The sequence below is a fragment of the Anthonomus grandis genome, chromosome 4 (assembly GCF_022605725.1).
Source record: "Anthonomus grandis grandis chromosome 4, icAntGran1.3, whole genome shotgun sequence".
Taxonomy (NCBI): domain Eukaryota; kingdom Metazoa; phylum Arthropoda; class Insecta; order Coleoptera; family Curculionidae; genus Anthonomus; species Anthonomus grandis.
In genome coordinates this window covers 28,554,491-28,579,963 of record NC_065549.1, presented here as the reverse complement: position 1 = coordinate 28,579,963, position 25,473 = coordinate 28,554,491, and the positions used below count along the sequence as shown (strand labels likewise).

Here is a 25,473-nt window from a genome sequence, read left to right as displayed (position 1 = left end):
GCCGCGTTATGAGCAGGACAGCCATCTTGCTGGAAATAAACCGATCCCAGGTCTAGATCAGGTAGTATTTGAATGGCAGGAAGAACTTGGTTTTGCAGCAACTCAAGGTACTTTTGAGCGTTTAAAGTGCCATCAATAAAAAGTGGCCCATAATTACATTATAACATTGTCGCCCAAAATACCTGCCCAAACATTCAATTTCTAAGGATACTGGGTACGAAACTGCAAACTTTTGTGCTCGTTTTCCTGAGACCAATAACGAACAATGGAAGGATTGTGTTTGCCATGTAATGGAAAAGAAGATTCATCAGAAAACAAAATATTGTCATATGTCACTGAAAATAAATCTCTACATTGTACTGCCGAATTGCCTCCATAAAATCATTTAATTAGTTGAACTCTTTCGGAAGGGGTATAAACAGCCATAGTGAAAAAAACACGAAAATAACTCTCAAAAATTATTAAAGCAACGTGCAGTAACACAGCAAAGTGAGGTCTGCTGAAAAATTCCGCCGCCTGCAAGCCGCAACCAAGCAGTGTTGCCATTATTTTGGGTAATACGTAGCTCACGATAACACGATCTGTATGGTGCAGCATTTAAAAAATGTAATCTCTGTAATCTCTCCTGTATATTAACCTCTGGATTCTTCTAATCTCTGACAGTAATTTTCACCATAGTTTAATATTTTTTAATTCAAAATAATCATCCATCATTCCCAAAGAGACTTAAGTATATGAATAAAGGGGAGGAGAAAGTAAACTCAAAGTCCAAGTCTCATCAATCAAGCGTCTATTTAAAGGTTACGCGTTTCGCCGCATTAGGGCATCATCAGACCTAAGTAAAATTAACAAAATTAAATAATACGGAGCAGAACGCTAATTAACAGAAAAGACATACCTATAATAATATATAAATACAAAAAACAAAAAACTGCACACTGACTCACACTAACATAAAAATAAAATAAGTTTAACCATCGTGTATCGTTATTGACTAAAATATGAATTATAAAACGCCAAATATCACATCCAGTAAATTCTTTACATATTATTTTATAAAGAATGAAAACAAATACAATTATGAAAGAAAAAAATATACAAAAAGGTTTTTCAAAAAACATAGGGATCGAACCAGAGACGATTGGATCTAAAGTCCGAAGCATATACCTTATCGCCAAACCGGGGTAATGATGTAGCATGCGAGTAATTACGTTATATGAGACTAGATTAAAATTTTTTATTGGAGATTATTGAAAATTAGATTAGGTTTGAAATTGAAGATATCATTGACACAATTTAATATTGGGCTTCTTTTAGCTCTTGTAATCTCCAGCTTTTCGAGGAGATCTAGTTTTTTACCCTTTCCACACTCATGTAATATAGTTACATCATCCGACACCGAAAAGTTATGACCAGTCGATAAAAGGTGATTTGCAAAGGCTGACTTTGTTTCTTTAATATCGGTGTCCTTACAATTGTTGAAAAGACTTATATGTTCTTTTACCCTAGTGGAAATTCTCATACCAGACTGACCAACATACACAGCGGAACACTCACCACAATTCAAAGAATACACCCCAGATTTTAAAGTTTGCTCCATTTTATCCTTTGTGTTTATCAAGTGTTTTTTCAAAGTGTTTGCAGTTTTAAAAGCTATTGAAAGATTAAGATTATTTTTAAAGAGTTTTGCAAGTTGGAGAGATATTGAACCAAAAAATGTTAAAGATCTGAATTTGTTAAGATTTAAAGAATTGGAGTGTAAGATGTGGTAGGAGAATTTATATTTATTCATGTATACGAAAAAAAGTTTATTTATGGTAGAAAGTGGAAAACCGTTATTAACTGCAAGCTGCTTTATTATGTTAAATTCTTTATAAAAAGATTCCTTGGATAGAGGAAGGGTAAACATCCTATATAATAAAGAGTTAAATGAAGCAAACTTGTGGGTATGTGGTGAGTTAGAAGTGAATTGTATGATGTTGTCAGTTGTGGATGGTTTCCTGTATATATCGAATTCGATTTTATTATTAGGTATTATATACGGTTTTCCACTTTCTACCATAAATAAACTTTTTTTCGTATACATGAATAAATATAAATTCTCCTACCACATCTTACACTCCAATTCTTTAAATCTTAACAAATTCAGATCTTTAACATTTTTTGGTTCAATATCTCTCCAACTTGCAAAACTCTTTAAAAATAATCTTAATCTTTCAATAGCTTTTAAAACTGCAAACACTTTGAAAAAACACTTGATAAACACAAAGGATAAAATGGAGCAAACTTTAAAATCTGGGGTGTATTCTTTGAATTGTGGTGAGTGTTCCGCTGTACATGTTGGTCAGTCTGGTAGGAGAATTTCCACTAGGGTAAAAGAACATATAAGTCTTTTCAACAATTGTAAGGACACCGATATTAAAGAAACAAAGTCAGCCTTTGCAAATCACCTTTTATCGACTGGTCATAACTTTTCGGTGTCGGATGATGTAACTATATTACATGAGTGTGGAAAGGGTAAAAAACTAGATCTCCTCGAAAAGCTGGAGATTACAAGAGCTAAAAGAAGCCCAATATTAAATTGTGTCAATGATATCTTCAATTTCGAACCTAATCTAATTTTCAATAATCTCCAATAAAAAATTTTAATCTTGTCTCATATAACGTAATTACTCGCATGCTACATCATTACCCCGGTTTGGCGATAAGGTATATGCTTCGGACTTTAGATCCAATGGTCTCTGGTTCGATCCCTATGTTTTTTGAAAAACCTTTTTGTATATTTTTTTCTTTCATAATTGTATTTGTTTTCATTCTTTATAAAATAATATGTAAAGAATTTACTGGATGTGATATTTGGCGTTTTATAATTCATATTTTAGTCAATAACGATACACGATGGTATAAACTTATTTTATTTTTATGTTAGTGTGAGTCAGTGTGCAGTTTTTTGTTTTTTGTATTTATATATTATTATAGGTATGTCTTTTCTGTTAATTAGCGTTCTGCTCCGTATTATTTAATTTTGTTAATTTTACTTAGGTCTGATGATGCCCTAATGCGGCGAAACGCGTAACCTTTAAATAGACGCTTGATTGATGAGACTTGGACTTTGAGTTTACTTTCTCCTCCCCTTTATTAATATTTTTTATATTGACGATCTATAATAAAACAATCTGAGAACGACATATATCACGTTAGAGCGACTACTCATTAAAGAAACGAAAGAACTTCTGAAATCCATATATTTTAAGATGCCAAAATTCTTTCTTCATATTGTTTAGCATCCGGACATATATAGATGAAATATATGAATCTTTATCTTAGTATAAGAAAATTTACTGCAGAGAGATATGATCATGATCATTAAGTTTATTTTTAAATCATTAAGGCGCAAGAAAAAAATTAACATAAAATTTACCAATAATTTGGGGCCGAAAAGACGGTAATGCATTTTCCGTTGTGTGCGACTTCGTATCCATCATTTTTAACTTCATGGCTCCTAATTATATAATCTAATTTGTTCAACTTTAGGAAATTTTCCGTAACATCAGGTCCGAATTGGCAGCCTACTCCCCTTTTGCTCGGAGCTCGTCCGTTTTGAGGCTGAGGGTCAGACCAGAGTAATTCGCACATCGGACCCTCTTCAGGCGGTTGCCTGTTCCTGTCAATTTTTCTTATTTCGTCTAAGGTTACGTCATCGCGTGAGAATAATCCACCGTGCATTACCTAAAAAATATAGACTTATGGCACCTAAAAACTGGTATTCGATCTATACAAAATTTTAGATCGATACTTATCGGATTACACAGTGCTCTCAAAGTTGAGTCATTTATTTTAACTGCTTGTAGGTCTGGTCAAAAGGACTCGACAAAAAATCATCTATACAGATTGTCCATTTAATATCGCGGTGCGCGATTGCGGGTAAATCTCGAAATGGAAAAACCTTTAATAGGGAAACCTTAATTGAGTGCTACTTTTTAAAATTAGTTTGGTTGATACAGAATATCCAAAAAAGCGTATAAATAGTAAAGGTATATAATTTGAACCTTTTTTTAAATGGAACCTTAAACACATTTTATTATTTACCACAGACGTTACCTTTTTGAACAATCTATGTTGAGCTAAATTTATTTTATTTTTCGAAATTCTAAAATTTATTTTTTTATAAGAAGTGAACAAAATAGTTATTCAAATAATGATATTTTCAATTCAGTTTTTCGCTAGGTATTTTTTTAAATGTATCTAGTCACGCGTTTTGAGAGAGCATTCTTTTATTTTAAATTTGATACAAACAAGTTTGCCTTTATGTCTAACCGTTTTCTCAAAATTTGTTCTGGAAGGAAAATGAGACATTGTTTTACAGGTATTACGACAGAAAACAATTAATAGATATTTTATGGAATCAGAGTGACAAGCACTTTGTCACAATTCTATTTCAAACACTTTCTAGTAAATAATAGTATAATATTAGTAAAGTCAAGTAATATTAATTTCTGAGGCTTATCTCATTTAAGAATAAGAAAATTTTTCCTACAAGTAAAAAGTTCGCCATGATTCATTTATTCTTGGTTGTTTGACGTAAGTCGATTATAATGTTTACTTAGCATTTATGTTAAGTAAACTTGTGTCAAAATTAATTACTCTCAGCGAGAATTATTAAATATGATTTATGTTATCGGTAAATGCTTTAAGAACTGTTTTTTTGAAAAACTTCCTAATAACCGACATCCTGATAAAAGTGTTGAAGAAATTAAAAGAACGATTCGAGAGCTTACTGAAAGCGTAGAGTACAAAAAGCAAACTAGAACGAAAACAGTTTTAAATGAAGAAAAACAATTGGCAATCACCATGTCGGTTTTAGAAACACCGGAAATTAGTAAGACAAATAAAAAAGAACTTAAATATATCGAAATCGTCCGTGGGAAGATGTCTCAAGAAAAACAAATATCATCCCTATCATGCTCAGTTACATCAAGAACTTGCCGAAAAAGATTTTGAAAAAAGAATTTTTGTCAATGGGCTCAAAATCAAGCAGCAGAAAACGAGATTTTTAAAAAAAATTATTCTCTTCACTGATGAATATACGTTCCACAGAAGCTTTGTGAACCGACATAACATTCATTTTTGCACAAAGAAATTCGAGTTTTTGTCAATAATTTTCAACACAGATGGAGCATCGATGTTTGGGGTGGAATAGTACATAATTTTGTCATCGGTCCATACTTTATACTGGTTAAGTCCCACTGGCCTCCTAGGTCACCGGTAAAGAACCTAGGCGTTTTTTAGATTTCTTCTTGTGAGCGAGTGTTAAATCTGAAGTTTATCGTATAGCACCCACAATTAGGGAAGATGTGGTGGAGTGCATACAAGAGTCTTATAGATGTATTATGCCTGCTACGCTTCGTGCAGTCGTAAAGATCTTGGTACGTAGGGTTGATTTGTGTTTGGAATAAAACGGTAGACATTTTGAGCAATTTTTGTTATAGAACTTTTTTTATAATGTTTTTAATGTTTTCGTTGAATTCTTAACGTAACTGTACTTGATGGTAGTGAGTGATATTTATTTTTTTTGTGGTATGCTCTAATCATTCTGAAGTAAAACTAAACTTTGTAAGTGCTATGAAAAAAATGTGTTATTCTTCCTTTAAGAACAAATTTAGAAAAAAACGGTTAGAGATAAAGGCAAATTTGTTGATATCAAATTGAAGATAAAAGAATACTCTATCAAAACGCGTTAATAGAGACAGGATGTTTCATTAAAAAAAAACGCAAAAATGAATTAAAAATATCATTAAAAAAAATTGAAATTTTGAGAGATATAAGAATGAGAAAATAAATTTAGTCAAGTACTCTACTCATTTTAGGGCAAAACAGTTTTAGGATTAAATAGAGTCAAATTAGACTCCTATTTCAGAAAAAAAAATAGGTGGTTCCATTTAAAAAAATCAAATTATGTACCACGCTTTTTTTGGACACTCTGCATCAACCAAACTAATTTTAAAAAGTGGGTCCTCTAACTCTATTAACATTCCCCCTATTAAAGTTTTTTTTCTGTTTCAAAATTTAGCCGCCATCGAGCATCGCGCTATTGAATGGACACCCTGTATATATAAAATGCCAACAAAACGCAGCCGCAGCATGCAAATTGTATGCAGAAAGGTTTCCTTTAAGTAATCATCTGCCTTCACGGATGTTTGTAAATTTAGTTATTAGACTTCGTGACACAGGGTTTTTAAAAGAACAATGTGGAAGCCACGCTGGAAGAGCTGCTCAATTTGAAATGTTACAAATTAAGGATGACATTTTGAAAATTGTCGAAAATGACCCAACAATGAGTACTAGAGCCGTAGCAGCTTAAGTTGAAGTTTATCATAATAAAGTGTGGACGACAATACGACAAGAACAGTATTGTTCTTATTATGTTTTACACACGAGATGGATTGCAAAATTTCTACAACTAAAAATCCGCATGCTGTAAAGATCTAATTTTCAACATAGATTTTCAATAAATTTTTAGGCTGGCGTGTTTATTGGCCTGTCCTTTTTTCTATGAGATGTTTTTCTAAATGTGAGACTATATACATGATAATATATAGTTGGTGCTCCACCACATTTTATTCGAGAAATGCATAAACATATAAATAACCAGCTTTCAAATAGATTACTAGGGCGCATTGGAGCCAATTCTTGGCCTTCTCGCTCCCCCGATTTAATTTCTTTAAAGAGTTAATCTATCATGATGGAGCAGTAAATACTCCAGAAGAACTGCAAGAGCGCATTGAAAATTCTTCTGATTTAATTCGTGGACACCGAGGATTTTATTTTCGAAGCTCTTAAAGAGTCGTGGATCCGTCGAGTAAGATTGTGTGTAAATCGAACAAATGGCGAGAATTTTGAACAATTTTTGTAAAAACAGTAACCGTTTAACTTGAAGATTTAAATAATTTTCAATACTGTAAAGTTACTCTTTTATTATGCAACTTTTTACATGTGATTTTTGGTTTTATAGCTTCTTTTGACGAGTCCTACAAAGTGTTACAATAAATGACTAAACTTTGAAAATACCCTGTATATGTAGGTATGTCAGCATTGTTATAAAGGTCTTATTATCATTATTATCGTATATTTCCGCAGTGGCGGCTCGTGAGAAAAAAGTAGGTGAAGATCTGCATGGCCCAGAAAACAGTATTATAGTTAGAGCTGACTTACCTAGTTTTTATAAATCAAGTCGATCCTTCGGTCCTTTAGGGAAGCGAATCGGTTAATATCTTCGGTCTAATCTAGTCTATCTATCGGTTAATAAGTTCTTTATGTAGTGAAATAATAGACAAACTGGAAAGTCTTTCTTGTGAAATAGTATTTCTTGTAAATGTTTTTAGCCTTTTTAAACATGAAAAACTCCTTTCTACGGACACGCTTGTCGATGGAATGGTGAGAATTAGACAAAATAAATTATAAGCTTCCGTAAAAATGTCTTTATTTGGTTTTAATTTTATTATTAGTTCTTGCAAATTCACATTTTTATAATTTTCATCGGCATACAGAAGGCAAAGTTCATTTTTTAGTCTTTGTTGTTTTGTGAACTTTGTGCCATAAAATTCCAGTAAATTTTGAAAAGCGTCCAAAGGAAATGTTAAACTGTCCGTTTCAAACTTTGTTAAATCTGCTAAGCATACAAATTTTAATTTCTCACAATGTTGAAATCGTACATCCATTTCTGATAAAACATGGTCATATATTTCAAAATATAAAGCTCTATATTGTTTGATAATTTCTATTTTGTTCAATCCAGCTTCACATCTTTTCAATGTATTTATGGTAGTCAGACTGCTGGCTTTATCAAAAATTGTATTAAAAACTTCTTCATTTCTTTTATTGCTTAACAATTGACGCGTTCCTTTTATTTGATTTAAACAATAATTAATATCCAGGGATTTTTTTTGAAGAACATCATATAAAATATCTGTTAAATTGAAAATATCGCTAAACACTGTTGCTAAAAATGTTAACTCAAAGTCATTAAACTGTCTTAAAAAGCCTTTAGCCAACTGAACTGATTTACGATCTGACTCTTCAGAATTCATAATATTGTCAAAAGTCTGTTTCAGTTTTTGCCAGTCATCATCATTTTGAATTAGAAGTCCATCGTGTCTCTGTAATTGTTGGCATACGTCTAGCTGATGTAGATGCCAGAGCGTAGGATCGTTTTGGTGAACTATGGAAAAATTATGGAATTCCTGCAATAGTTGCAAAAAAAAAATGCGGCATTTTGAAATCTTCCTAAAGCTCTGTTGTAAAACAAGATTAAGTCGGTATGCTAGACAATGCACAAAAATTGCTTGTGGGGCATGTTCTTTTATTTTTTGCTGAAGTCCCTTCAAATGCCCTGACATCACACTCGCTCCATCATAACACTGTCCTATTAGCTTATCTTTGTATTCTAAAGGTTCTAAAACTGTTGCAGCCATAGTGAACAAATAATCATCGGTTTTCCCAGCACTATCATAAAATCCGTAAAACCTTTCTACTAATATCCCTTGAGAATTAACAAATCTTAATATTATTGATGACTGTGAGGTCTGAGTTATGTCAGTAGTGTCATCAATTTGGAGGAAAAAAAAAATTAGTATCTTTAATTTCAGATCTAATGTAGTCTCTAATGTAATTTGAAATACATTCAATTATCTCATTTTGAATTGTTTTTGACTCCCCACTAAAAACATTTTTAATTTTGTTGTAGTGGTTTTTGGTTTCGACAGGGCTTACATCCATTAACAAATTTAATAACTCTTTAAAATTTCCCCTGTTTATTGAGTCAATTTTCTCGTCATGTCCGCGAAACGGCAACTCTTGTTTACTGAGATACAAAACTGCGTCGATAACTGTTTTCATACAAATTCTATTTAATCTAACATTTTCATTAAATTTTAATTTATATAGTCGAGCATTTTCTTTTAAGGCCTCGGCAATGGTATTTTGATATTTTCAAAGTTTCTGAACATTAATTGGGATTTTAAATGCTCTCCAGAATCTGCATGTTTATGCAAGGACCTATTAATAAGCGGCCATTTCAAGCGATTTGGATTTTTTTTATAAAATACGAAAATGCATTAAAGTATATTTTTAAACCATATATTTATTGAATGTCATTTAATTGTCATAGAAACTTATAAAAATATATAAAAAATAACATCCGAAAAAAATGGGACACTCATTACTTTCAGGTTTGTATTAACAGGCTGTTTTAGGAAAAAATAGTTAACTTTGTATAGTCAACCATGGATTAAAACAAGTGATACATTGAGACGCTGTCATGGCAGGGTAAATGTCAGTGGTTTCAAGTTTTTTGTGGTGAATATTAATTTCGTAATCAAAGTAAGTAGATATATTTTTTCATTTAGTGTAATATTAAGGGTTTTTTGTCCTGTCCACAACCATATTCTTAGAAAAGTAGGCATATCCCACTAAATAATAAAAAGTTTGAACTTTCAATTTTATTTTTTCTTGACTTGCATTTAGGGCATATTATAGTAAAAGATTTTTTTTGTATCATGTTACTATTTTGCAAGAAAATTTTATAAATAAATTGTCCCGTCCGCAACCCATACATTAAAAAATATATAAAAATAAGATCCGATTAATATATATATCGAAAATATTTAATTTTTAATGCAAAACGGGCTGTAAAGTACTTATTTTAAGTAAGTTTTTTTTTATTTTTGGCGATCTATATGTATATCGCAACCGATTCGCTGAGGGCTGATACTCCACGAAGCCAAAAAAAAAACATTTTTTTAAATGAAATTTATTATTATTTAATTTTAAGATTTTTCTCGGTCAATCTTATCAAACTTATAAGTCCATATTTTTTTACAGAAAATATGGCACTTAAGACAAATAAAGAAAAAACTATAGATTTTAGAAGAAAGCTCGAAGAGAATGTTGAGAAGCATATGCGTTTTAAAGAGAAGGATGCCAAAAGAAAAAGAGACAGCAGAAGAGATTGATTCAGGAAGGTTTTTTTACGAAAGATATGATAAATGCAAAGAAAAGACAGGAAACATTAAGAAAACGGTTGTATCGTCAGAGAAAAAGGGAAGAGTTGCAAGTTGAGAAAATCCAATAATCAGATAATATCAGCTCATTTAAAACGCCAAAATCGATGGGAAAGGTGGTAAAGAAAATTAAGCCTGTATTGCCGAAGTGTGCTGAGCAAAAAAAGGAGGTTTTAAAGATTTTTTTTTATATTGCGGAGGGTTGTTGGGTGGGGTCAGAATATTGAAGATATTGGGTCACAAACACGAAATTGAAAATTTTTTTTATGCCGAATTTCCAAAAGAAACAAGTTTAGTCTGTGCAGAAAAAGTAACACCTTGGAACAAATTGGAAAGCCAACTTAAGGAAAGTGTTAAACGGTTTTACACCAGGGATATGATAAGTAGACAGGCGCCAGGGAAAAGAGACGTTATCGCTTTAAAAAATGAATCAGGAATCAAAGAAAAAAAGCAAAAGCGGCACATGACTGTTACTGTAAAGGAAGCTTATCAGTTGTTTATACATGAAATTCCCGAATTAGATGTTAAACTAACAAAATTTTACGAATATCGACCCAAACGTGTCTTGCTAAGTTCCCAAATGCCTCACGACGTTTGCGTTTGCAAGTACCATGCGAACTTTAATTTTTTGGTTGAGGCTAATTGCAAAAATGTACATGAATTTCCAAAATCTTCCAAGGAATTACTTTCAGCCATATGTTGCGATACAGATAATTTCGACTGTATGAATAAATTATGCCCAAACTGTGATACCGATATTGAATTTGCTTTGGTGCCTTTAAATACTGATTTGGAGACCGAAATCAAATAGAAAAGGAGGCAAGTCAATCTTCATAAACCCCAAGTATTAGAAGTATCTGGTACTTTAAAATCTGCTTTGGATCAACTGCAAGAATCTAAGGAGAAATTTAAAGTTCATTGCTTTGTAAAAACCACACAAGAACGCAATTTTAAGAAAGAAAAAAATAATATAAATGAAGAAAAAGTTGACCTGCAAATAGACTTCGCAGAAAATTACTCATGTATAAGTCAGGACGAGATACAAAGTGCGCACTGGAGCCACAGACAGGTCACAATATTTACGGCAGTAGCCTGGACTAAAAATACCCATCATTCGTTTGCTATCATCAGTGATAAGTTATCACATGATTAGTTTGCCGTCTGGCCATTTCTAAAAGAAATAGTTTATTGGTTAAGAAATGGCTATAGTACTTTGAGAACTGTATCGATATTTTCGAATTTATGTCATTTTCATGAAGATTTCGATATATCTGGCTTTTGGAATTTCTTTGCCACTTCTCACGGGAAGGGGGCTGTAGACGGAGTAGGAGGGAAGCTTAAAAGAGTAGCCTGGGAAATGGTGAAAAGTAGAAAACTACTTATTAATAATTCCAAAGACATTTTTAATGCACTTAATGGTAAGACCAATATAAATCTTATCTACGTTTCAAGCCAAAAGATTCAGGATAACAAAAACATGTTAACCGCTCGATGGGAAAGTGTCCTGCCCATTGCAGGGCTCCAATCATGCCACTTTTTTAGGCCTCTGTCCGAAAAAATATTGGAAATTGGTCAGACCCATCAAAACAATATAAGAAAGATATCTGTAACAAAACAGTATAATCATTAATTATTTATTGTTGAACTAATTCGTCGTTATCATTTCCTTTAATTTAGTTGTATTACATAGTATATTGTTATTTATACTAAAATAAATTATAAAAAAATATTCTAAAGTTATTAAGGTTTTTTGTCCGGTCCACAACCGTCCCGTCCACAACCAATAAATATCATTTTTTAGTTACGAATTATTAAAGAAAAATTCTTTCTTAATCATTTAATGTGATTTACTAGTATTTTGTTGAAAATTACAAACGATATCTTTTTTCTTAAAACAACCATTTCAGAAATTTTGGTTGTTTTTTTATGTAACAAATGATACGAAATTTTCCGGTCCCGTCCACAACCGTCGTTTATTGCTATTATCTCTACTATAAAAACATGTTGCTTACATTTATATTTTTTTAAATATTGTCTAATTAATAAAGAATATATTTGCTAATTTTGGTGAAGAAATATTACCTAACAAATTGGCAATATTTTTTTTTCGCACATCCTATTTTGTGATTTGTCCCGTCCACATGCTTGAAATGGCCGTATTAATAAAATCTGTAAAGCCATCCCTATTCCATACAGATTGTTTGTTTGAAAATAGTAAACAGGGCCAGCAATATAATCTTTGCAGCACCGTGCTGCTACACAGCCAATTAAATTCGATAAACCAAGAAGGCTTAAAATTAATATTATAAGACTTGTCTCTTTTCTTTGCTTTCTTTTTTAATTCTATGCTTAGAATATTGGTTGGTCGACCATATAACAGCACATCCCTTTTATCTTCATCCATACAATGCCTGAAGGGAGTTTCCAGTATGTTGCACACTACATCATTAATCGGGTTCATTTTTATTTAGTTTATTATAAATATTGTCTAAAAAAATCACACGAACCAATCTCCAAATTCAATCTCCACAACCGCAAAAAATCCAACACACTACTTTTCTACTAATATCCAAAATCCGAAAAATCCCAAACTAACCACAAATAAACGCCCGACACCGCGAAAAACAACAGGTGAATATCAAACTGATTGATCTGCACCCGCCTCAGTTTCTTATGGCCGATTATGCTATGCCGCGCGAGGCTGACGTCACGTTGCCATGGCAACGGTGAAGGCGATCGCGGATATAACACGGGATCTTCACTTGGATATAAATTAGTATATTGGGGTTTTGCGGGTTGCGGCGCGGAGCTGATTAATAGAATTTATTGTTTATTGGATAAACTGATATATTATTTAATAAAAACTAGTTATTTTGGTACTTTTTGATTGTCTTAGATCAAAAAAGAATACTCATATGTTGTTTTTATTTTCTTATTTTATTTATATTTTCTGGTGAAGCTCACCTTCACCTACTTCACCTGACGAGCCGCCCCTGTATTTCCGTAGAACCCTAACTACAAACGAAATACCTAGTGTATACGGAAATGTCTCAGGCAAGAATAATTTATTTCAATTTTTTTACTATCAATTAGTATATCCTACAAAAAAGCTTGTACAATCACCAACAGGAAACAATATAACACGATAAAAAATACGTATCAACTTATAGTACGGATTAAACTCAAGAATGTATATATTACAAAAAATATACCAGTTATATTTTTATAAAAAAAAATTATTCCATAATGTTCATTGTCTAGTTGTTTTGAAATGAGGGTGACATCTAGGGCATGAATTAAAAAATTTTGGAACTGAGAAGATAAACTCATCAAATATGAGTGGAAAAAAATTAAATTACATTGATAGCCATTAAAAAATATAGTTTAACATGTGCAGTAGTCCACATGCTGCATATTCCTTTGCTTAATGACTCGGGCAGGCTTATAGAATAATATTCGTTGGTGCTTTTTCGGTATTTACCAGGTCATTGGATCCCTTACATTTATGTAGAAAGTATTTTAAAACTTTATTTCATTAGAGAACTGATATTGCCGATAATAATTTATAATAAAACATAAAAAAAATATATATATGTAACAAACTTGAGAAATGTTTTTTTACTAAATTGACTGAAATTCTAGTATTTTATACTATGACTGACTATGCTGCATTTTCTGTTTTAATTTTTTGTTAGTAAACTTAATGGCACGGTCCGAATATAACCATTCCATTGTCAAATATTGACTCTGTACTGTACTTAAATCATATCACTTTTCGGTATATTTCTTATTTGGTTCAGTAAATTGAGAGAGAGAAATGACTGCATGTCAAAAGGGACACCATTTTGAAACATGATAATTCAAATGTCACCTGAAATTAATTTGAATATTGTACAGAGTGAATGATCATATCCTGAAGATAATATTGGTAAATTAGGTGTACTTGGATTATTTTTTAATTGGATACTCTTCATATTTTAAAAATAGTTTGCAGTGTACTTCAAAAAAGCACAGTACTGTATTTGAAGACATTTTTAATTTCTACATATAATTCCTCATTTTTTTTTAAATAATGTATTTAATGTGCAAAAATTAATAGTTTCAGAGAAAAATTATGTTGTGTTAAAAATTTAGGATTTGCAAGCTAACATCTTTATAACTAGGGTCGAAGCATTCACGAGTCTGACTATGGCGAACATTAGAGAGCTAATCAAAGCACTCTCTCACCTATTTTTCATTAAAAAAACGTCATAAAACATCAAAAATTCACTTCCCTGTATCTTGAAACAATATTTTAATTTCAAATAAACCGTTTTGGCATCACCACAACAGATTACTTATTGTCAACTTACTAAAACTCGTTTGTTCAAACAATGAGCTAATGGTAACCAGTTGTACACTTCCGTAAACAGCTCGGCCATTTGAGCACTATATTTTGATTTCACCTCCCCATCAAAACCATACATTTGGTTCATGGTAGCACTTTCATGATTACCTAAAAAAAAAACTCTAGTTTTTGTTTATTCTGGAGGGTTAAAAAGATTCTTACCTCTTGACATAAAAAAATGATTAGGGTATAACAACTTAAAACCAAATAGGGTAAATATACATTCAACTGAAAATGATCCTCTATCAACGAAATCTCCATTGAATAGATAAGGGTTCTTCTCTGATGGTAACCCATTTAACTCGAAGATATTCATTAGATCATAAAACTGACCATGAACATCTCCACAGACAGTGAATTTATCATCATCACCTATTGGAACATCCACTAATGATGGCTGAGCCATAAAATATGCTTTAATATCTATAAGAATCTAAAAAGTAATGATATACACAGTTTCTTTATTTTACTGGGAGATATATTAATATTGCCTTACTTTATAGGCAAATTTTCTATGTAGTTTTCCTTCATTTTTGTACAATTCCATCAACTCTTTCATAAATTTTAATGTTACTTTACCATCTTCTAATTCTGGTCCGGTATATTCATTTTCAATTGCTAAAAATAGAATATTTATTAGTTATATCCTAAATGTTGTAACCTTGAAGTAAACTTACTCATAGCATCCAAATTAATAGTATCAGCGATATTTTTCTTCTTATCATCTACTGAGATCGCCTTTTCAAATGCTATTTTTTTTACAATTTTATTGCATTCATTGTATTTTAGCTTAGCGTCTTTATCATTTGGTCTCATTTTGGTAACCTACCAAACATGTAATACAGTGGAAATAGTTTAATAAGAAAGTATAGTTCTTATTTATAATATGAAACATGCTATTTTCTAATAATTTCTTTTTTCACATACCGGGTGGTGCGGCGCCGAACGGAACTTAGGAAAACCCATGTAAATTTTAAAGGGGTTATATATTGGCTTCCCTGTACATTTTATAGAAAAAATGTGAGATAACTTTTTGAAGAGACCAATCTGGCAAACCCTTGTGCAAAGTTTCAAAAAATTTTAATAAGCGAATCTTGAATTATTCAATTAAATGTAATTGCAAAGTTAGCAAATTTTTGGTTCAGGTAAAACCAAACGGGCACCAGTAAAATGAATATTGTCACTGACGTGAGGAAAAGTGTCAATAAATAAGTGACAGTCGGTATTTGAAAACAAGTATGAATTATTCAATCGACGAAAAAATAGCCATAAGTGGCATTATTCGGGAAACAGTTTTAGAGCAGTATCTGAAATGTTTTCAGTTTATTTCTCCATCAAGCCCATTCCGTCTATTTCAACTATTAAACGTATTGTCAATAAGTTCCGAGTCCAAAGGTACCGTAATAAATAATTGTAAATGTTCAACTCAGGATATCGAAAATAGAGCCCAAGAAGGAGAGAACAGAGATCTTAATATTCTACTGAGTGTGGAGGAAAACAAGATGGTTAGTACAAGGGTTCTTGGGCAAGAGGTAAATAAACATCATACAACGGTATTGCGCACCAAAAAAAACACAAATATTATTCGTATAAATTCGAAAAACATCAAGAGCTGCGGGAAGGAGATGAAAAGCGAAGAATGGCATTTTGTTTTGAAATGATGGAAAGAGCAAATGGTGATAGGAATTTTTTAAGAAATATTGTTTTACCGATGAATGTACATTTACCCTCAACAATGAACCAAATGTTCAGAATTGCCGGTATCGAAGAAAATGAACATCGCTTTGTTCATACTCGGACAAAATATCCCCAAAAAACAAATGTATTCATGGGAATTATCAGACGCCATATCATTGGACCCTTTTTTATGGACTATAACCTAACAGCTGAAACCTATTTGGACTTATCTCAAAATCAAATTGGACCCGCCTTGAAAGAAGTTGTTCAAGAAGATCAAATGATCTGGTACCAAATAAATGGTTGCTCGGCCCATAATTCCCGTATGATTAGAGAGTGCTTGGAAAATGCTTTTAACGGCAATATTATTGGTCCACGGTACCGGATACTTTGGCCAGCCAGGTTACACGATCTTTCACCGAATGACTTCTTTATGTGGGGTCATTTAAAAAGTGTCATTTATAAAAGTGTAAAATTTGAGAATCTAAGCTAGTTACAAAACGCTATTTCGTTAGAATGTAATAAAATTTCGCAATGTCAACTTAGTAACGTTAGAAATGAATTTTATGATCGGTTAGGATATTGTTTAGCTGTTAATGGGGGTTGTTTGAAGATTTGATTAATTGATGTTTTTATGTAATTCTCTATTATTTTTAAAAAAGTTATTGTATTTTATTTTTCCACACTGTATTAAGAGTTCCGTTCTCTCTTTTTTCGGATCTATTTTCGATCTTCTGAGTTAAACATTTACAATTATTTATTGCAATGTCTTTGGACTCGAATTTACTAATAGGTTTAATGGTCGAAATGGACCAGATAGGCTTGATGGGAAAATTAATTGAAAATATTTCAGATACTGCTATTGGTTTAATTAAATCCTAAGTATGATAAAATTATTTTATTAATAATCGATAATAATAATTGTTATTGATCTAATTTCATCATTATATTAAATAAAAGTTTAGATAAAAAAGTAATGTTAACGTGTCTTACTTTGAATGTATGGTTGTGAGATTGATAAAACGAAAAAAAAAAACATTTCTTGTATTCGGCTGTACGTCAGATTTGACAAAGCCTTATAACACATTGTTAGCTGGTGGCTGGTGTCTAGTTTTACCTGAACCGAAAATTTGGTAATTTTGCAATTACATTTAATTGAATAATTCAAGATTCGCTTATTAAAATTTTTTGAAACTTTGCACAAGGGTTTGCCAGATTGGTCTCTTCAAAAAGTTACCTTAAATATTTTCTGTAAAATGTACAGGGAAGCCAATAATTGACCTCCTTAAAATTTACATGGGATTTCCTATGTTCTATGGCGACGTACCACCCGGTATACATGTTCTTTAAACTTATCATACACAAATGATGAGACTGGTATTTTAATTACGGGGTTACACCACATAACTCAAACAAATCTATAGCAATCAAATAAAAAATTTTACGGTTCATTTGATTTTACGCCAACTACGGACAACTTTCTAACCTAAAATTACTTCACCCCCTTTCACCCATTGCCCCCCAGGGACATCCCCTTAAAAATTAAAGGTCTCTCGAAGTCTTTTATTTTGACGTTTGTTTTTTTAAATCGGTCGAGTCGTTTTCGAGAAAATTAGAAAAATCTTTATTTATCTTAATTTGTTCAAATAGAAAAAAAAACATGAAAATATCAGTTTTTATTTCAATAAGTGTTCAAAATGTTGCCTGTTTTTGGCCAAACAATGATATAGGCGATGTTCAAATTCCTGACGGACATTTTCAAAAACATGTTGTGGGATATCATGGCAGCTGTCGATGATGCGTTGACGAAGTTCATCCAAACTTTCAGGTTGGGGAGTAAACACAATAGCTTTCAAATTACCCCATAGAAGAAGAAGTCTAACGGCGTTATATCAGGAGATCTAGCAGGCCATTCTATAGGCTCCCTTTGCCCTATCCATTTAACTCGTCGTCTAGCCATTGCCGAACGGGAAGAACATAGTGAGGAGAAGCGCCATCTTGCTGGAAATATATTTCAGCCTCATCAAGTATAGGGTTTCCATCATCATTGTGACCTTTTAAACAAGCTATTACTCGATACCCCTTGCCATTTAAAATTTTTAAGGAGATGACCCTGGGAGGCAGAGGGTGAAGTAATTTTAGATTAGAAAGTTGTATTTCGGCGTTTTTTTTTTAAACAGTGGTTTTCGATAAATCCGTGATGGGAAGTTTTCAAATGAACAACCTGTATATAATAGTTATAAATAATTGCCTGTACCATATGTATGCTGATGATATTCAGATATATCTCCTAAGTTAACCTAAAGATCTGATCAGAGCAATTACAAAAATCAATGCTGACTTGAGCAACATTTCTAATTGGGCGGAGCATAACTCTTTGTTGATTAACCCTCAAAAAACACAAGCAATTTTATTTTCTAAAATCAATATAGAAACTGATAATCTTATTATACATGTTAATGCATACATACATACATTATTAAGGCCTATTTTAATTAAATTCAATTCACGAATACAATATCCTCCCTGAAGAAACCAAAAAAAGCCTTACAGAATCTCTAATTCTTTCAATTCCTAATTACCTAGACACTGTCTATGGACCATATCTCACAGAACTTACTCTGTGCCAGATATGTCAGATGTGTACCTCTTAGAGACCATGTCAGTCAGCATGTTGTGGAGCTTTTCAAAACCAACATAAAGCAACAGCAATTAGTACATATGGGTTCCATAATGCATAACATCACTATCTCAGTTAAACCAAATTATTTTGCAGAATTCTTTAAACTTCGTGGTGAATGCCATGAAGTAAATATCAGGGGAAAAATAGTTTGTCTATTCCCAGGCATAATACAAAGTTTTTCAGGTTGTGTTTCATATATCCGGCAGCCAGTTTATATAACAAAATACCTGAGAATCTTAAAATATTAAGCTGTCTCTGTTTTAAAAAAAAATAAAAGATTTGATCAGAAGTGGTAAGCTGTGATGAGTCAGTCTGTAGTAATTTTGTGATATATTAATTTGTGATATGTAATTTTTTTAAATTTTTATACTGTGCTCAAAGTTTTTAAATAATGTCACATATTTTAAAATTTGTCAGTATATTTAAAAGTGTATATTTTATTTGTTATTGCCTAATGCCTAATCTTTATTGATTAGTAATTGTTAAAAACTGCTCTGCAGATCTATTACCTTTTCACATTTTTATTAATAAAGGATATTTTATTTATTTTATTTTTGAAATAGTGGATATTTTTTTATTTATAAACAATTTTGTGGTGATTTTTTGGGTACAAATTCAAGCTTTTTCTTCAAAGGAATGCCATTTTACTAAAAAGCAATTTATCAGAAAAGCCCTATGTGTGTCTCTCACTACTCTAATATGGAATCAAAAAATGTTTGGATTTTGCAACTTTTTTGTATTTCAAGATTCATATTAGAAACACTTTTTACAGAATTGCAATTACTCCTTTTGTTAAGCCAAAAACAAATTCCCTCTTCAGTGGTGTAGCCCCTTAACTAAAACATACAATAGTAATAAACAATAAGAGTTGTTAAAATACATTACCGTACAAATACTTTTCACAAGTCTAGTATGCCTTATCTAGCAGAAGTACCTGAGTCTTTCTCTTAAAATTTTTTTTATTCTCTTAAAATGATTTTAGCTACAATAGACCTAGGGTCGGAGTGAAGGGACACAAGGTGCCCCACTAACAACAAACATTTCCTTCTTAGACTACTAATGTAATATTTGAATACTTGAGAGTTTTTAACTAAGAAATAGTGGGGTATAGAGAAAGCTACATTATCTTTGTCATGTTAATATAGTTCATATTTTCAAAACTGATTTTATGACAATTTTTAAAAGTGTTCCTGACGCTGACCTTAAAGAGACCAGTTATAGTAAAAATTATTATTTCTAAAAAAACTATTATTCAGTTTCTTGTGAAAAGTAAATCCCAGAAGGCAAATTAAAATCACCATTTTATCTTTGTGCTTCCCACACTCTATTTCAATTCTATTTCAAGAAGCCATAAGATAATCTCATCTGCAAAAAGGATCAATACCCTAGCGGAATGCTTTTCCAGAATTTGAAAAGGTTGGATATTGAATGTTTTGCAAATGACCAGATAAATAGGATTTCAAACCATAATAGAGATGTTGATCCAACCCAACTCTTTATAGTGAAGCTTGTGCAGCTAAGTTCATTAGTTCACACAATCAAATGTTTTTAAAATGTGACAGATTGGTGCTGCTGAAACTCCTCCATCATTAATGTCTGAACATAAACCATCCAAAAACTTAAAAAATGCATTATTTGTCATTTATCAAAAACAAAATTCATGGTAAGAAAAAGAACAAAATCAGTTTTTTAACAAATGTCACCATAATTTTAGAAAGGGTAGAAAAATGATACTGGTCCAAAGTTCATATTGAGTCATTCAAATTACACTTTTATGAAGACATGACTGTTGCCAACCTTAAGATGTAAAATCAGTAGAAAAAGACCATGAAAAATATTCATTGATAGACCATCATCCCCTGAACTCTTCCCACTATATATGATTTATGCTTATTCTGATGAGAACCTGACCAATACTGGTCTTAGAATAGAATTGAACCAAACTAACACACAACTACTTCATGACCAGATAATGCAGCACCATGTAGTGAAAAATAATCATAGATAATGTCCAGTTTGATTAATTTTTATTTCCCAAATAAGCTTATTTTGATGTGTGATTATAAATAAATGTTGTAATTATTTAATATTGATGTATTCTTGTAATTTAGATTTATAGCCTAGTAGGTACAATATTTAAAAATAATAAGAATAGATGATTGATAGTTTAAAGGCAAGATTCAGATAAAATAAGTTCATATCCAGAATCATAATAAAAGAGATATGTTCAACAACAAATTCAAGACTAATGTAAAGTGCCTCCTGGCTTTATTGTAGTTAACTACCAAACATTTGGGGCATTGATGGATTTAATAAACTTGAGTTTGAAAATGCTTTGTGTACCTTTGCTGACAAATTTACATCTCTATAATATTTAAAATTACCTACTGTCATAGATTCAAGGATACTTGACTTGATTTATTCAGAATGTAAAATCAAGGAAAAAAGAGTTGGAAGTTCAATATGTCTCAATTCTACTATTCTCAAATTGAACATCAATAATGAAACATATTCATTACATTTATGTTCAAGTTGACATTGTAATATATGAACATTTAAATCAAATCATGTTTCTGTTCAATTAACCACCACCATTTCATTTAAATATTAACTCGTTCTATAAAAAAAATGAACTAAAAATTAGCAGACTATTTGATAACTCATACATTTATGGCAAAACTGTTCTCATAATGAGAAACTATTATTAAAATATAATGTTCTATTTTTATGTGATTGTGACTTAAATAAATAAATAAATAAATATATATATATATATATTATATATATATATATATATATATATATATATATATATATATATATAATTTTTTTATTTGTTTCCTAATTAATAGAAATCATCATAAATAATGTACTATCAAAAAATCAATTTGGTTTTACTCGAGGAGTCAGTACAATAGATGATATATATGAGCTTGTTAGTGACATAACTCAAAATTATGGACAAAAATAAAAAGTGCCTTGCGGTGTTTCTCGACCTAACAAAAGCATTCGATACAGTGTCACACCAAATACTATTACAAACATTAGAAAAATATGGTATCAGAGGCAAAGTATTTCAACTTTTACAGAGTTATCTATCAAACAGAATGCAATACACCAAGATAAAAAGTAACCTTAGCAATCCTGATATCATTAAAATTGGAATACCGCAGGGCACTGTACTAGGACCCATACTTTTCAATGTTTATATAAATGCAGTGAATGATATAAAAACTCCTGGCAAAGTAATATCCTATGCAGATGATACAGGAATTATATTTATTGGAGACACATGGCAAGAGGCAAAAGTTAAGTTTCAAGAAGGTCTATCATTAATCAAAAATTTTTTCGACACCTTTAAATTGTCACTTAATCCAAAAAAATCTAAATATATAGCATTTTCCATAAACAGTTTAAATAGACCAAACTTTCAAAATATTATTGTAAACAATATTAATGAACCAATTGCACAGGTAAACTCTATAAAATATTTGGGAGTCCATATAGACAAACATCTAAAATGGGATATACACATTGATTATTTAACAAAAAAGATAAAGGCACTCTTACATAAATTTTATTTACTAAGGGAAATTTTGTGCAGAAAACTGATTGTGTTGATCTATAAAGCTCTCGTGGAACCCCTATTAAGGTATGGGATATTGATTTGGGGTGGGGCATATGAAAACAGTCTAAAAAATCTTAAAACAATACAAAACTCAATAGTAAAGATAATGTTAAAGAGACCTAGGTTATTTTCAACAAAGCAATTATATAATTCTGAAATACAAGATTTGAAAACTCTTTTTATAACAACCTGTTGCTCTTATGTTCATAAATTCTATGGTAAACAAAGTATAATAAACCATAGACACCAAACCCGAGCTAATAAACACCAGCAAATTGTACTACCTTATATGATTCGAGATTTTGGTCAACATTCGGCAGTATTTTTAGCTCCAAAATTTTATAACCTTCTCCCAGAAAATGTCAAACAACAGAAATACTACAAAAAGTTTAATGAGCATGCCCTAAGTAATATATTAGGAAACAAAAGAAAATTTTGTTGATTGATCATATGTGCTTGTATCAATATTCTGCTTTTCACTAGAAAATTCTGTAAAATACTACATAATACCTTTGTAGTTAAAATGTATATGTGTATATAGTATATGAATCTTTTTTTTTTCTCTTTTTCTCATTTTTATTGTCTGGTTTTGATTTTTGTTATGTAGTTTTGGGTAAACTTATTTAAAATGTTAAATATTGTGAACTAATTTATATAACGGCTAGCCTGCTAAGGGTAACAACATTGATATATTAGAATTTTTAAATTGTTTCTACCATAGCACATACAGATACTCTGGTATCTTGGTGCTTTATATTCTTAGAATTGTAATATTTTATATTGAAGTTGAATATATTGAATTGAATTGAATTGAATTAAATATACCTGGTGATCCCCACGTTTCATATATAATATGGTTTTTTTATTGAAGGTTTTCTAAATTTGTACAACCAAATTATTTTTAACAACTTACATATTCAAAGTCTTTTAATGCTTCTTTCCACTTCCCCAAGGACATGTTGGCAGCTGCTCGCCTATAAAAACCCTTAACATAGCTCTTATCTAATTCTACAGCTTTGGAGGCATCAGCAAGAGCATAACCAAAGCATTCTGTCTTCAAATATGCAAAACTTCTGTTTGCATAATAAACTGAAGAATTTGGATTTTTCTCTATGGCTTTTGTATACAGGTCAATGGCACGATTGTAATCTTGCTCTGAAAATGACATTATTAGGTATATTATATTAAGAAAATAATAACAAAGTTAAACATTAGTTTTACTACTGAAGAGACTCAGGTAACCTATAAATCACATTGATAATTTAATCTTAGCAGTGGCTAGATGGTTTGTAGAAAAAAGTATATAATTTTGGATTTTAGAACAATAAATTATATTTCTGTTATAAATCACATATGTATAAAAAAATATCTGGAAACTTTCATGTACTCACTTTTGAAGTATTCATTTGCCTCTGTTTTGAACTTCTCTGCCTGTTCCAAGTCTTCTGGCGAGGTGGTTTGTTTTTGTTGTATTTCTAAGCTCATTTTTAAGTTAACCTATTATCTGTACAAAAATTAAAATTCTTTAAAATAATTCCTCACAAGTTAACTTAAAATAGAAAAAAATTAGAGCATTTGTTAGTACTCGCTCATGTCCTTTTTAAATTGAAATGTGACATTCGACAAATGAGATGTATCAAAGTGAATGACACTTCTCAAGTGAGGTTGATTGACAGGTGCAAGAAGACTGGAGGGAGGAGAGGTAGCTGGGCTGTGCCGGTTGGGCAAAATCCTGTATAACAAGTTCGCTACCCCCACAATGCTTTTCTTGGACTGGCGTTTGTGCAGGCAAATGTAAATAAAAATCAACACTTATAAAAGCGCAAAACATGGGACATGAGAATATATTGTGACAGCGGGAGATAGAAATCTCACGAGGGAGATGGCTCCAAAAACCCTAAAGCGCAAAATTCCTAAAACCCAAACGTCCTAATCGGATCGGCTCGGCATTCATCGGAATTTCTGGGATCCCTATTTTACATTGAACCAAGGATAGATCGGTATTATAGTTATCAACGTCGCATTTCATAATCATCATGGCGCCTGGCAACGGTCGGAGCAAGGATGGCCCATACATAAGCGTCGCACTCTTCAGTAATTTTCTACCTAAGTACCCCAATTTGTACTGTTTAGGGTTTGAAGTGATGTAAAAATAGCAACGATTTTTATTGTCTATGTCTATGAAGTATTGAGAAAACTGGGATTATTTAGATGAAATTTATAACGGAAATGAGTAAAAGTAATGTGTTTTTTTAATTATTTATCTATTACTTGTACATATAGAGTTAGACTCTTTGCTTTCGTTGCATTGAAAAAAAATGCAATGAAATAGTTAAATTATTAGAAATGTTTCATAGGAAAAACTACACAATACTACCTTTTGAATAAAATATTGTTTGTTATAAGGTGGCTTTATTTAGTAGGTAAATTAAACAACATATTTTGACCAAATGTCGCATAAGCGTCGCGTCGCACTCTTCAATAATTTTTCTGCCTGAGTACCCAAATTTGTACTGTTTAGGGTTTGAAGTGATGTAAAAATAGCAACGATTTTTATTTTCTATGTCTATAAAGTACGAGTACCTAATGGAAAAAAGAAATTTATAACGGAAATGAGTAAAAGTAATGTGTTTTTTTTTTAATTATTTATCTATTACTTGTACATATACAGTTAGAATCTTTGCTTTCGTTGCATTGAAAAAAATGCAATGAATAATATTTGAATTATTAGAAATGTTTCCTAGGAAAAACTACACAATACCACCTTTTGAATAAAATGTTATTTGTTATAAGGTGGCTTTATTTAGTAGGTAAATTAAACAACATATTTTGACCAAATGTTAAAACGAGGTTATTTAGAAAACAAACTTATTATGTTACTTGAATATGGAAACATAAATTAAAAATCAGTAATTAATCTTGTTTTTGCTTTGTTCAAATAATTTTTATGATTTTTCAAAAAAATCTTTGACAATAATATTTTTAAAGGCATTAAAGGTATCATTGTTATGTAGTTTTCCTATGGAACATTTCTAATAAC

The 25,473-nt window shown here is 31.2% G+C and overlaps 1 protein-coding gene across 1 annotated transcript in view; it reads right to left on the bottom strand.

Moving 5' to 3' along the window:
• The window catches only part of LOC126734997 (serine/threonine-protein phosphatase 5), a 28,921-nt gene extending 4,866 nt beyond the window's left edge, over positions 1–24,055 (bottom strand). Inside the window, exons 1-7 of the mRNA XM_050438868.1 lie at positions 23,825–24,055; positions 23,347–23,588; positions 15,123–15,270; positions 14,942–15,063; positions 14,608–14,878; positions 14,411–14,553; positions 3,422–3,729 (exon numbers count right to left, since the gene is read on the bottom strand). Of these exons, the coding sequence (XP_050294825.1) occupies positions 3,422–3,729; positions 14,411–14,553; positions 14,608–14,878; positions 14,942–15,063; positions 15,123–15,270; positions 23,347–23,588; positions 23,825–23,918 (1,328 nt within the window). The 5' untranslated portion in view covers positions 23,919–24,055. The remainder of the gene's footprint in view (positions 1–3,421; positions 3,730–14,410; positions 14,554–14,607; positions 14,879–14,941; positions 15,064–15,122; positions 15,271–23,346; positions 23,589–23,824) is intronic.
• Positions 24,056–25,473: the final 1,418 nt, after the last annotated feature.